Source organism: Rhamphochromis sp. 'chilingali' (genome assembly GCF_963969265.1).
Source record: "Rhamphochromis sp. 'chilingali' genome assembly, chromosome: 4".
In the NCBI taxonomy this organism is placed as follows: Eukaryota; Metazoa; Chordata; class Actinopteri; order Cichliformes; family Cichlidae; genus Rhamphochromis; species Rhamphochromis sp. 'chilingali'.
This window is the reverse complement of record NC_137948.1, coordinates 880,001-894,413: the sequence shown is the minus strand read 5'-3', so window position 1 is coordinate 894,413 and position 14,413 is coordinate 880,001. Positions and strand designations below refer to the sequence as shown.

The 14,413-nt window shown below is 46.7% G+C and overlaps 1 protein-coding gene across 5 annotated transcripts in view; it reads left to right on the top strand.

The window, feature by feature from the left end:
• Nucleotides 1-14,413, top strand: part of slc8a1a (solute carrier family 8 member 1a) — a 32,405-nt gene that overhangs the window by 17,707 nt on the left and 285 nt on the right. For 4 of the 5 annotated variants that reach the window (XM_080879170.1, XM_080879169.1, XM_080879171.1 and 1 more), the window contains exons 4-11: nucleotides 917-937; nucleotides 1,068-1,085; nucleotides 1,177-1,191; nucleotides 4,316-4,384; nucleotides 6,156-6,283; nucleotides 10,394-10,493; nucleotides 10,621-10,887; nucleotides 12,761-14,413. The exon at nucleotides 12,761-14,413 is cut by the window's right edge and continues 285 nt beyond it. In XM_080879170.1, the coding sequence (XP_080735296.1) occupies nucleotides 917-937; nucleotides 1,068-1,085; nucleotides 1,177-1,191; nucleotides 4,316-4,384; nucleotides 6,156-6,283; nucleotides 10,394-10,493; nucleotides 10,621-10,887; nucleotides 12,761-13,137 (995 nt within the window). In that variant the 3' untranslated portion in view covers nucleotides 13,138-14,413. The remainder of the gene's footprint in view (nucleotides 1-916; nucleotides 938-1,067; nucleotides 1,086-1,176; nucleotides 1,192-4,315; nucleotides 4,385-6,155; nucleotides 6,284-10,393; nucleotides 10,494-10,620; nucleotides 10,888-12,760) is intronic. The other variant, XM_080879172.1, reaches the window with a different exon arrangement.

Genomic DNA, 14,413 nt, shown 5'->3' with positions numbered 1-14,413 from the left:
GGGCTAACACAGAGAGACAGACAACCATTTGCACTCACAGGTAATTTAGAAACACCAACTAACCTAACTTTTCAGTTGTGGGAGGAAGTCAGAGTACCCACTGCAAACTCGGCCAGATTGTGGATTTGACCACAGGACCTTCTTGCTGTGAGGCAACAGTGGTAACCGCTGTGCCACTGAGCTGTCAATCCAGGCTTAAAAACAGCAGGAAGGTTCTGATCACAAGGCTCGATACACAACTTTCTGCACGTTTTTGTCTCTGACAGGTTAAACCACAATAAAGAGCGATAGCATACACGTCGTCTGTGTGGTCGTCTGCCTCTTATAACTCCAGTGATTTTCCCGTGGTCTCAAATCTTTGGAATTATGGTCACCACAGAAACAGGAAGTTATTTTGTTCAGATTACCAGTTTGAATCTTTTAAACGTAACAACCGCCCACTTTCATTTCCCTGAGTGTACTGAGGCAGCCTGGGTGTTTCACTGGGTTTTCAGGTGGTTTTTGTGGAGTTTGTGTCTTCGCCCAGTTCGCCTCACTAGAACATGCTAGTTCGTCTTATCTTAGTCCCGGAGAGGCTAGGAGAGAGATTCTCGCTTCCTTGTTGGTCCAGGTGTGGACAGATGCGGATGTGTCCGGTCAAGCTGTGATGCTGGCAGGTTGGGGAGGACGGGTCAGGTCCATTCAGCCTGGACTCTCATATGAAACCTGCACGTGTCCGTGTTAATCGCACACTTTAAATTTGTGTTAGATGTAACAGTAAACTAACAGCTGACCACCGCTCGAACCGTCGTTGGCGTCACGTTTGTCACGCGTTCGTTCAGCAGCATGAAGTCCAGATTGAGGACAGGTGTGTCAAACAGAGACCTTCTGATGTCACTTCTGCTTCATGTCTCTCTCGTCTCTTTCTTCTCTTCAGCTGTGTTGCTTCAGGAAGTCGGTAAGCCGCTTTCTTTGTCCCCTTCCTGTCTGCAAACCGTTTATGTGTGTCGCTTTCATGATTTCTAAGAATTGCCACAAAACCAAATGACTAACTCTGACTTCCTGTTTCGTACTTGCTGTCCTTTCAGGTGGATTCGTTAAGACAGGTAGGTGAAAGCCAGCAGTGAGACGATATCTGACATGTGAGCATTCACTGTATGTGTGTGTTAATTTGTGCTTTTTGTGACTTTTTGATAGACAAACAGCTGTATGGTAAGACACCTGTCAGTGGTGTAAATGTTGGCTTTCAAAGTGTGTCAACACTTAAAGCAACGTGTACGATGGTAGCGGCGTCTTGTAAGCTCTTCACGTGACTCTCATTCATCACCTTTAAACGTTGGGCGCCTGAGACGAAGCCCCGAATCTCAGATTTACAAACAGACCAAAGCCCATTCCCGCTGCTCCACCAGGCCCGAGAAGCGTTTGTGTTTCACTGTGGTCACCAACGTGCGACGGGTGATTGGCATATCCCGCGTAGAGCTGGTCATGTGACTGCATGCGTCCTGAACGCCGCCACAGAGTGGACCTAGCTACAGTGGCTTGCAAAAGTATTCGGCCCCCTTGAACTTTTCCACATTTTGTCACATTACAGCCACAAACATGAATCAATGTTATTGGAATTCCAGGTGAAAGACCAACACAAAGTGGTGCACACGTGAGAAGTGGAACGAAAATCATACATGACTCCAGACATTTTTTACAAATAAATAACTGAAAAGTGGCTTCAGAATTGGAGTCCATCTTTTACGTACAGGCTATGCTCAGCATTTGAAATGCCCTGACCCGTTCTGTGCGTCATCGTGATCACAGATGAAACAGCACCAGCGCACCTCTTGTTATGTTTTCTTTCAGGGCATCATGCAGGGGAAGAAGCTCAGGGTAATTTAAACATGGCGTCCATCGGCACGCTGCAACACCATCATTCCTGTTATTTCGCCGAGCCACAGAGCGTCTCAACTTTAATGAAGTTGGTGGAAATAGAAGAGAAATTATAGTAAATAACATTTTAAGTCAAACACATCAGCGAGTATTTAAAAAATCATCATCCCAAAGCAGCTGGAAGAGCAGGTGTGACTGTCAGGCCGGCTGTTTCCAGACTTCCGGCTGAGCGTGAGACATGCTCTCAGTGCAGAACGAGCAGTTTCCTGATGCAAAGCGATGTTTTGGTCCAATCACAAGCTTTCCCTGAACCTAACCATGCAGGTTTTTAGTTCCTGAAGCTAATGAGTGAGGGATAACAGGAGAAACCCGATGTCAGGACTTATCTTTCACATAAGGATTAGACACAGGCAGCGTCAGACACAGTGGGATGAGAGGGCAATGGCTGTTTGCTAAATGAGAGCCTGTCTTTGGTATTGTGTCCTAGCTGAGACACAATACAGATGAAAACATCTGGAAAGACATTCATTCAGTTCTGTGAAGGCGTGACCTCCGTGGTTCCTGCAGGAACGATCCCATTCAGCTTTCCCTCAAACAGCGATCCTCTCTGGGGTCATTTACACTCATCCGCCTCAAACTCCCAGAGTTCATTTCACCATCCAATCGCCAAGCTTGAAATTCTGTGACGTGAGCTCCCGACAACTTCAGGCTCCGTCTCTGTGTCAGTCTGAACCATCAGCTGCTTCTCCAAGGCAGCGATGACAGACGTTTAAAGAAGGACTTAAACCTGGGAGATGATGGGAAACCTGCAGGAAACGGCGGCTTTGCACCTCACCACTTTGACAACACGTGTGCTCCTCACAGCTTGTGATTGGCAGAAATTTCTCTAAGATCCATTAACCTTTGATCAAACGCTTCCCCGAGGAACCTTCAGAGTGTCCAACATGAAATCTGAGCAGAAACTGTCTCAGACTCGCTCACAGCAAAACCTGGCCTTCGAATTTCTAACTACTGTAGTTACTTCTAGTTACTGTAACAACCCAAAAACCTCGCTGCCATTAACTAACCTTATGACTCCGCCCTCTTATCTAAATATGGTCACACAAAAACCAATCAGGTGGCCGATGCTGATGTCACCATTTCTACAGTGTACAGACAACACGTGAGCTTTAGAGCCTGTTATTGTGCCAAAAAATCACCTGTTTTGAGCCAATCAGTGAAGAGAAGACTCTTTCCTGACTAGGAAACATCTGGAGGTTTCCGGAAGCCTTAAAATTGTGAGACAAGGAAGGTTATTTCTAACCAAACTGAGCATGCTCAGATACGCACAAACAGGTCCTCAGCGCTCTGAGATGCTGAACCGTCAGTGTGATCATTAATGTGAATGTTTGAAGGTAAGACCTTCAGAATAAAAGAGGGATCATTTAATCAGACTCTCTGCAGGTTCTCACAAACGTTTACTAAAAAAGTCTTAAACAGCATTAAATTAAATCTCAGACTCAATTCAATTTTATTTATATAGCGCCAAATCACAACAAAAGTCGCCTCAAGGCGCTTCATAGATACAGAGAAAAACCCAACAATCATATGACCCCCTATGAGCAGCACTTTGGCGAAAGTGGGAAGGAAAAACTCCCTTTAACAGGAAGAAACCTCCGGCAGAACCAGGCTCAGGGACGTCATTTTATTACTGTTATTATTATTTCAGTTCAGAGAGCAGCACAGCTCATCAATATTTTAAAAACATCAAATAATACTGCCGTCAGCAGACAGGATTTGTTTTCACTCCTCGCTGCTTCCTGTTAGCGTCACATGCCCTCTGTAACTGTCCGTTAGTCTAACGCTCAACCCTCCACCTGAATGCCCACCTGAGGAGGAGCTGCAGGTGTGAGTGTCAGTGTTCTGCTCGTGTAAGCAGAGTGGGTGTAACCCCGCCCCCCGGCATGTGCTGATGGTAAAGCACACCCTTTATATTGCTCAGCACAGCCAGCCTAGGCGAACACTGCTACGATGCTAGCCCCATGGTGCGATCATAGACTGTGTACAAAAGAAGTAAGCCTGTCACTGTTCACGTGCTCACAGCTGCAAAATGCCGTTTGTGGACCGAGCGCACAGTTACCATCCAGTAAAATTAAGTCTCCACATCTCCCACATGAGCCGAGGTAGAGAGACATCAAGCTAACCTTTTAACTAACCTGCACTGGTTGAATGATAACTAACCTTCGTTAATGAAAAGCATCACAGGAACATAAATCCAGATTGAACAGCAAACACACACGTTTCATCCCGATTTTTGAAGTCTATTACTAAACAAAAACACCTCTGACATTTCACAGACTTACAGATTCTGTCCCTCTGAACAGACGCACATTAAACACACAAGCCGTCAGCTTGGTGCTGGATACAGGCTGTGATGATTCAGCCCTGTTCTGGTTTCAGTTTCTGTTCACCTGTTCAGGCAGAGACATCTACAGGAAGGTCCAGGGACGAGAGCACCCCGTCCCCTCCAACATCATCAGCATCGCAGGTTTGCCCATCATCTATCTTTTACTGTGCTAACTTTTATCACAGTGTCAAACGAACCATTATGATCATTTATTTTCGTAGCTCTGATCAGGACAGGCAACGCTCATATGTACACAGGTATCAATGAGAGCTGAGCTTTGAGAAAACTCGTGTTATTGATTGTGGGCTTTTGACTGGCCAACATTTCTTCACTGTCAGGGTTTAGACGTCTTCTTGGGAAATCTTTAGTGAGAACTGAGAGCAATTCAACCATCTCTCTCAAAAAACGACTCAACCCCATTAGAAATAAAGTGACAGATATTGGCTTCTGTATCAAGAATAGGCATATTTATAAATAGCTGCTCTCTCACATAATAAGGTAAATGAATCTTAATACAATCAACAAAAATATAAACGCAACACCTTTGTTACTGCTCCCATTCCCCATGGGATGGACGTAGAGACCTAAAATTCATTCCAGATACACAATATAACCATCCCTCCCAAACAGTGGTCATAAATCAGTCCAAATGTGTGGTAGTGGGCACATCTGCTATATTGAGATAATCCATCCCACCTCACAGGTGTGCCACATCAGGATGCTGATCTGACATCATGAGTAGTGCACAGGTGTACCTCAGACTGCCCACAACAAAAGGCCACCCTGGAATGTGCAGTTTTTTGCGCTATTGGGGGTCTGGGGACCCAGAACCGGTCAGTATCTGGTGTGACCACCATTTGCCTCATGCAGTGCAACACATCGTCGCATGCAGTCTATCAGATTGTCAATTGTGGCCTGTGGAATGTTGGTCCACTCCACTTCAATGGCTGTGCGAGGTTGTTGGATATTCGTGGGAACTGGTACACGCTGTCGTATACGCCGGTCAAGCACATCCCGAACATGCTCAATGGGTGACATGTCCGGTGAGTATGCTGGCCATGCAAGAACTGGGACATTCTCAGCTGCCATCTGCCCTGAACAATGTGAACCATGATTCATCCGTGAAGCGCACACCTCTCCAACGTGCCAGACGCCATCAGATGTGAGCATTTGCCCACACAAGTCTGTTACGGCGACGAGCTGGAGTCAGGTCAAGACCCCGATGAGGACGACGGGCATGCAGTTGAGCGTCCCTGAGACGGTTTCTGACAGTTTGTGCAGAAATTGTTTGGTTGTGCAAACCAATTGTTCCAGCAGCTGTCTGGGTGGCTGGTCTCAGACGATCTTGGAGGTGAACCTGCTGGATGTGGAGGTCCTGGGCTGGTGTGGTTACACGAGGTCTGCGGTTGTGAGGCCGGTTGGATGTGCTGCCATATTCTCTGAAACGCCTGTGGAGACGGCTTATGGTTGAGAAATGAACATTCAATGCACGGGCGACAGATCTGGTTGACATTCCTGCTGTCAGCATGCCAATTGCACGCTCCCTCATTGCTTGTGGCATCTGTGGCATTTTGCTGTGAGACAAAACTGCACATTCCAGGGTGGCCTTTTGTTGTGGGCAGTCTGAGGTACACCTGTGCACTACTCATGATGTCAGATCAGCATCCTGATGTGGCACACCTGTGAGGTGGGATGGATTATCTCAATATAGCAGATGTGCCCACTACCACACATTTGGACTGATTTGTGACCACTGTTTGGGAGGGATGGTTATATTGTGTATCTGGAATGAATTTTAGGTCTCTACGTCCATCCCATGGGGAATGGGAGCAGTAACAAAGGTGTTGCGTTTATATTTTTGTTGAGTGTATTTTTGTTGACTCTACAACCTAATGTTTCCTCTCTGATTCAGAGGACGGGGCTGAGGAGCCTTTGACAAAGAAAGAAGAAGAAGAGCGGAGGATTGCAGAGATGGGCAGGCCAATGCTGGGCGAACACGTCAAACTGGAGGTGATCATCGAGGAGTCGTATGAGTTCAAGGTAGGAGACGTTTCTCTTGGGTTAGTGTGAAATATGTAAGCCCCTTTCAGACGAAACTGTTCTGAGGAGCTCTGATGGCCACTCTGCATCAGAGAGCACCAAGAGATAGAATAGAATAGAATAGAATAGCCTTTATTGTCATTGTACAGAGTACAACGAAATTGGAGTGCCACTCCCTTGGTGCAAGTTTCAATAATAAATATAAATGTAAAATATAAAAAGTACAAAAAAAACAATCGTAAGTACTCAAACAATAGTATGTACAATATATACGGGATAGCAGCATAATATAATGACAGTATGGTATAGCTAAGCAGGTTCAATTGTTTTTGTGCTTATTTACTACGGTGATAGCTCTGGGAAAGAAGCTATCCCTGAATCTGTTTGTCCTGGTTTTATGTGACCTGTACCGTCGGCCTGACGGTAATAGTTCAAACAGTTGGTTGCTGGGGTGAGAGTGGTCCTTGATGATATTGCCAGCTCTGCTGAGGTACCGAGAGTTTGCAGTGACCTCCAGGCTGGGCAGAGAGCAGCCAGTGATCTTCTGGGCTGTGTTGATGACCCTCTGCAGTACTTTCCTGTCCGCAGCTGAGCACCCTGCATACCATGTTGTTATGCCGTACGTTAGGATGCTCTCTATGGTGGCTCTGTAAAATGTCACCAGCAGCCTCTCCTCCAGGTTGTTCCTCCTGAGCACTCTCAGAAAGTGGAGACGCTGCTGGGCCTTTTTAACCACCGCTGTAGTATTTGCAGTCCAGGAGAGGTCATCAGATATCTGCACGCCCAGAAACCTCATGGAGTGTACCCTCTCCACACAGCTCCCGTGAATGTAAAGTGGGGCCGGGTCTGCTCTGCCCTTCCTGAAGTCCAAGATAAGTTCTTTAGTTTTCGTGGTGTTCAGTTGGAGGTTGTTAACTGAACACCACTCAGTCAGTCTGTTGACCTCATCTCTGTAGTCCGACTCATCCCCCCTTGAGATGAGTCCAACCACTGTGGTGTCATCCGCGAACTTTATGATGGTGTTTGAGAGATGGGTAGGGGAGCAGTCGGATGTGTAGAGCGTAAACAGGAGGGGACTCAAAACACATCCTTGTGGAGACCCGGTGCTGAGTGTGGTGGTGCTGGACCGGTGGGGGCCGAGTCTGACAGACTGTGGTCTATTTGTCAGGAAGTCCTTGATCCAGAGGCAGATGGGGGTGGAGAGTCCCAGGTGAGACAGTTTCTGGACCAGGATCTCCGGGATGATATGATTGAATGCTGAGCTGAAGTCCAGAAAGAGCATTCTCACATAGCTTCCTCGGTGCTCCAGGTGACTCAGCGCAGTGTGGAGTGCTATGGTGATGGCGTCCTCGGTGGAACGATTTGTCCTGTAGGCAAATTGGTGGGGGTCCAGAGTGGGAGGCAGACCGGCCCTGATGTGCTGACAGACCAGTCTCTCAAAGCACTTCATCACTACAGGCGTAAGTGCAACAGGCCTGTAGTCATTTGGGCTGGCCACAGCTGACTTCTTGGCGATGGGGATGATGGTGGAGGTTTTGAGGCAGGGCGGGACGGTGTTTGATGACAAGGAAAGGTTGAAGATTTTAGTGAAGACTCCGGTCAGTTCGTCAGCACATGCTCTGAGAACCTTTCCATGTATTCCATCAGGACCTGCCGCCTTCCTGGGATTCACTGACCTTAGAACACACCTCACTTGGTGCTCCCTAAGTGTTAGTGTGCCAGTGCTGGGGGCGGGTGGAAGTGGTGTGGCAGCTGAGGGCTTGGTCGTCTCAAAGCGGGCGAAGAAACGGTTTAGATCCTCAGCCAGTGAGGCATCAGTCCTAGATGTTGCCTGGTTATTGCTTCTGTAGTTGGTAATGTGATTGATCCCCTGCCACATTTTTCTGGGGTCGTTGTCAGCAAAGTGATCTTCAATCCTCCTCCTATAGGCAGCCTTAGCTTTCCTGATGCCTCTACTCAGGTCTGCCCTGGCCGCCCTATACGCAGCCCTGTCCCCTGACTTGAAGGCAGTGTTGCGGCTTTTTAGGAGGGATTGCACTTCGCTATTCATCCAGGGTTTTTGATTTGGAAACACCCTGACCCTTTTGTTGACGGTGACATTGTCAACACAGTTCCTGATGTACGAGAGTACAGTGTCCGTGTACTCCTGGAGGTTGTGGCTGGAGAATAAATCCCATACAGTTGTTGAGAAGCAGTCCTGCAGTTGAGAAAGGGCTCCTTCAGGCCAGGTTTTTATTGTCTTTGTCTGGGGCTTTGTTTTTCTCAGCAGGGGGGTGTAGGTGGGGGTGAGGGACATGCAGAGGTGGTCAGATCCAGCCAGGTGGGGGAGGGGTGTCGCTCTGAAAGCATGCCTGATGTTTGAATAGACATGGTCCAAAGTGTGTTCTCCTCTCGTAGCAAAGTCCACGAACTGGACAAATTTAGGAAGCACAGTCTTTAGGCACACTTTGTTAAAGTCGCCGGCGACAATAAAAACCCCATCGGGGTGGGCAAGCTGTTGTTTGTTTATGGTGTTGAGCAAGAGGCTGAGAGCCGTGCTAACGTTAGCATCCGGCGGTATATAAACAGCTATCACAATAACTACTGTAAACTCCCTCGGGATGTAAAAAGGTCTGCACGAGACTGCCAGAACCTCCAAATCAGGAGAACAGTGTGTGTGAATGATCCTGCTGTTACAACACCACTCGTTATGCACGTAAACACATAGCCCCCCTCCTCTGCTTTTACCTGAGTTGCTGTTTCTGTCATGCCGGTGTAGCGTGCGGCCTGCTAACTCGACTGCAGCGTCGGGAATCAGCGGGTGAAGCCACGTCTCCGTAATAAGAATAATGCTGCAGTTACGTGCAAAGCTTGTGTTGGCTATCTGTAGCTCCAATTTGTCAAGTTTGTGGGTGATGGATCTGGCGTTCGATAGGATCAACCAGGACTTTGTTGTTTGTACCACTAACAAAACAACAAAATCCTCAAATGTTCAGCGCTAACTGTTTTTAACATAACTAATTGAAAGAGAGTACCATGACCCCAAAAACTGAATTCTAAGGACTTTCCCACATAGTTCCTGCAATGTGGGCACACATAAAAAAGGAGACTTCCTCTAACAGTGATTAGAAAAAGGTCCTTTAGTCTGAACTAGCCTGACGAGTCGGATCTAAAGGACACTCCAAAACTCTCTCATAGATTAACGGATAGTTCAGAAATCCACCTGCCAACATCAAGGAAGTCCAATCCCTACACTGTCTTTACATTTTATACATCACTCCTACCACATAGCATGTTGGACTGTGACCTGAAAGACTAGTATGTTGACTTTGTTCCCTTTGAAGTCGAGCTGATGGCTTTACCTTCAGAGTTACTGAACGGACATTTAGTTGCATCATTAAACCAGGAGGAACGTGAATAGCTGGAGCATCTGGCATTTCTAGCCTTTTATGTGGGATTTTTCATCAGTATGTCCTACATAAATGGCTAAATGGTCAAATGCATATAAGAGATTTTCTTTGAAACCTAATGGCATCTGGTTTGTGAAGCTATACTTGTTAAGCTTAAGGTTCTGCACCCTGATCTGACACTGTTCACCTGCAACATTCTAGCTAGTGGTGAGTCAGCAAAACGAAGACTTCTTCTTGATATCTGCTTGAAGCGTCTTTAGGCCCTTAAAGGCAGAATATGCTGCCTTGACCGCTGAACAGTGGAGAAACATTCAGAGCTGGAGTTTTATGTCAGATGCAGATGTTCACCACATTCAGACTGGTCTATAAACAGTCCTTAGCCTGAAAGAGTCTGTAATAGAAAGGCACAAGTCGGACTGAGCCTGAAATGATCATGATGGGTTCTTGGTCCTGCTTCCTGTCCGCTCTTCCCTTGCATCATGCTCACAGAAACTGAAGAATTTCCGATAGTGAGAGAACATCTGAAGTAGGCTTTCATCAGCTATCTTCTACACATCAGGCAGTGTGACAGTTTCAGACTGAACTTCAGATGCTGTCATCGTTTGAAATGAACGCTGAGAATTCAGCATCAGATAGAAAAAGCTAAAGTGAGGTGGCTGATTTTCAAAATGGTCAGCAGGGCAGTGAAGCTGACATTAGATGTTTCCTGGATGTGTTTCAGAGTACAGTAGATAAACTCATTAAGAAGACCAACCTGGCTCTGCTGATTGGGACCAACAGCTGGAGGGAGCAGTTTGTGGAGGCCATCACGGTCAGCTCAGGTATGAACTAACTCTAACTGTCCTTCTTCAGGTATGAAAACCAACATTAATATAAGCCCTGATTAAGGGCTACCAGTCTGTACCCAAGCCAAGCTTTAAAACTGATTCCTGGCTCTGCTCTCCTCAGGCGATGATGATGAATGTGGAGAGGAGAAGCTGCCCTCTTGTTTTGACTACGTCATGCACTTCCTCACCATTTTTTGGAAGCTTCTGTTCGCCTTCGTTCCTCCTACAGACTACTGGAATGGTTGGGCCTGTTTTGTTGTCTCCATCACTGTCATAGGCATGTTGACGGCAGTGATCGGAGACCTGGCGTCGCATTTCGGCTGCACCGTGGGCCTCAAAGACTCAGTCACCGCTGTGGTGTTCGTCGCTTTGGGCACTTCTGTACCAGGTCTAACACAAACATCTCGTTTTCTTTACTAGGACTTTCAGTCCTTCAGATTTTGTCCAAGGCAAATCCTAATAAAAACATTACAGCAAACAAACAACAGCACATTAAATCAGAACTATCTGTATGAAAACCCCAAAGGTTCTGATTCTGTTCATCTGGACGTTTTCAGTGGGAGAAACGTTTCATCATCATCCAGGTGACTTCTTCAGTCTCAGGTTTCCAATCTTATAAACAGTACATTTGCATAATGACTGAAACCAGCCCACTGAGGAACAATGGGCTGGGAGGTCAACTCCTTAATCTTAATTATGCAAATTCTCATGACCACTGATCAACAACCACTGACCAATGGCCATGAGTCCCATTCACAGAGAGTTGGGGAATGGCTGCAATCACAGCATTGTAAGATGGTGACGGATGTACCCTTAGGCCCCTCCTTTATTCAGAGATGGTCTTTCCCTTTTCACGTAAATGGCCTCCTTGACTCCGCCCTCAAACCAGCGTTCCTCCCTGTCCAGGATGTTATATCCTCATCAGTGAAAGAGTGTCCACTGGCCTGTAGGTGTAGATAGTCTGCAGAGTCCTGGCCTGACGAGGTGGCTCTTCTGTGTTGTAGCCAGAGGTTGTTTGGTTTCCCCGACGTATAAATCCTGGCACTCCTCCTGCACTTAACAGCGTACACTATGTTACTCTGTTTGTGTCGGGGGACCCGATCCTTGGGGTGGACCAGTTTTTGGCGCAGCGTGTTTTGGGGTTTAAAAGCCACAGAGACCCGGTGTTTAGAAAAAATGCGTCTCAGCTGCTCCGATACTCCTGACACGTACGGGATCACTACAGGTTTTCGCTTAGTCAGAGGTTGTCCTTCTCTCCTGGATCAGCTGGAGCTTTCTTTAGGCGCCTTCCCAGCTTTGACAAAAGTCCAGCTGGGATAACCACATTTACTCAGGGCCTTCTTGATGTTCTTCTGCCTCCCTGGCTGCTGTGTCAGTGGGGCTGGTGTTCGCTCTGTGTTGTAGCGTCCTGATGACGCCCAGTTTGTGCTCCAGTAGATGATGAGAGTCAAACCTTAAATACTGATCCGTATGTGTAGGTTTACGGTACACGTCAGCTTGTAGATGTCCTCCATTACTGATGGAAATCTCACAGTCTAAGAAGGCTAACCTGCCACTGTTCATATCCTCCCTGGTGAATCTGATGTGTCGGTCCACCGAGTTAATGTGATCCGTGAATTGTGGTACGTCCTGAGATTTGATTTTCACCCAGGTGTCATCCACATCCAATGGATTGGTGGTGTTCCAGGGTAGGATAGCAAAGCCCTCTTTTCCACTTCCTCCATGTACAAATTGGCCACGATGGGTGAAACTGGGAGCCCATGGCACACCCATGTTTCTGCCTGTAGAACTGACCCTTGTATGTGAAGTAGGTGGAATGAAGACACAGTTCAAACACACACTGTCGATGCTGAGAGCGGTCCTGCTGCTGAGGTTGGGGTCATCCTGTAATCTCTTACGAACTACCTCCAACGCATCCGTGACTGGGATGCAAGTGAAGAGAGGTGTAACGTCGTACGAGACCATGGTTTCATCTGCCTCCATGATGACATCTCTCAACTTCTCAACAAAATCCAAAGTGTTCTGGATGTGGTGTTCAGAGCTGCAGGGTTGAAGGTCAAAGCCAGAAACTTAGAGATGTTATAGGTGACTGAGTTGATCATACAGACAATTGGTCTTAAAGGCATAGCCCTTTATGTATCTTCTGTACAGCCAGATGAACAGAATTAATTTTGGGGAATTTCTTTAACTGGATGATTGAGCATGCATCAAGCCCTTTTTATCTCCTCAAACATATCTTCTCTCCACTTTCTCATCATCAGACACCTTTGCCAGTAAGGTGGCAGCCATTCAGGACCAATATGCCGATGCCTCCATTGGAAATGTGACGGGGAGCAACGCCGTCAATGTCTTCCTAGGTATTGGCGTGGCCTGGTCAATCGCTGCTGTCTACCACTACACCCAAGGTCAGGAGTTCAAGGTCAGCCCTGGCACACTGGCCTTCTCCGTCACACTCTTCACCATCTTCGCATTTATCTGCATCGCTGTGCTCATCTACCGCCGCCGACCGGAGATTGGCGGGGAGCTAGGTGGACCCCGTATCCCAAAGATCCTCACCACTTGCTTGTTCTTCAGCCTGTGGTTAATGTACATCGTCTTCTCCTCCCTGGAAGCCTACTGCCATGTAAAGGGCTTCTAACAGTGCCACTCCAGACCCTCTTCAGGACTTTTCTGTTGGATTCTAGGTTGCTGCATATACCAGTGGGCTATTGTCAAACATTTGCTGCATATCTAAAGGTTATAAGAGGGATTGACCTGAATGGATTCGCTGTAGTTCAGTTCACATTCTTCACGATCATGATCATGAACAGGCACATAAAACAAAATAAAATACATTTTAAAAAACATCTTGAATGGGTTGGGGTTACAATCATACTGGGTGGCTTTTTTAAGGGTTTGAATAAAATCTAGTGACTTAGCAGTTTCTATAATTTGTTACTTGTCTGAAAGTTTAGATTGATGAACATTTCAACAGGTTTCTAAAAAGTTTTGTTTGTTCTTTTTTCACCTATCTCTGAATATCGGAGTTCTTTAAGGTTCTACTAAAGGTACAGAAGTTTCTCATGTGACGCCATGTGCACATTGCTCGAGAGCTGTCTGCCACATCAGACATGATACAACCACTGGTTGCTGTGGGAAAATGTCTATTTCCTGACTGATTTGCAGTGGTTGCTGGTGATTTCTGCCTCTCACTGGGTGAAATTAGATGCAAAAAAAGGTTTGCACCAGAAAACTCAGAGTGATTGCTTTGGTTGCTACCAGGTTGCCATGGGGAAATGTAGTTTTTCACATTTGTCTTCAAATCCTTGCAAATTCCCAGCAACACCCACTGGAAGTTCAGAAAGTTTGCCTTTAAAGTAATAAGACCACGACAACTGCCATCAGCCTCCAGCAACAACTTACAACCAGTGGTTTAATACTGCAGTTTCCCTCACAAACAGATGGTTGCAGCCGCTCTCTAGGCCTGTGTGACCTGAGTACTATTCACCTGATTCTACAGTATCACCATGATCCAAAATGGCAGACAAGTAAGCGTCACATGGTTGGGGTCACATATTTGCAAACCCTCAGTGAGAGGCTCAAAACCTCTTTGATGGCTTTCTAAAGGCTCCGACAGTACCCGATGGACTGCTGTGAAGGATCCCTGAAGGTTCTAGTGGAACCCTGAGAACTGAAACTGACTGACTCTGGTGTCCATATTGAACTGTTCTCTGGCTGCTGAGCAATGGTGACTACTTTCATTCTCACATACCTCCCAACCATGTAAAAAATCCATCCGAACCTTTCAGCGATGTCTAATGTAAACTATTTAATTTTGACGTGCATGGACTTTAAACCACATCACGAGTAGCCGTGGCGATTAAGGAGAACCGGAGTGACTTTTAGTGTTTTAGGTGACTCGGAGGGTAGTGTTG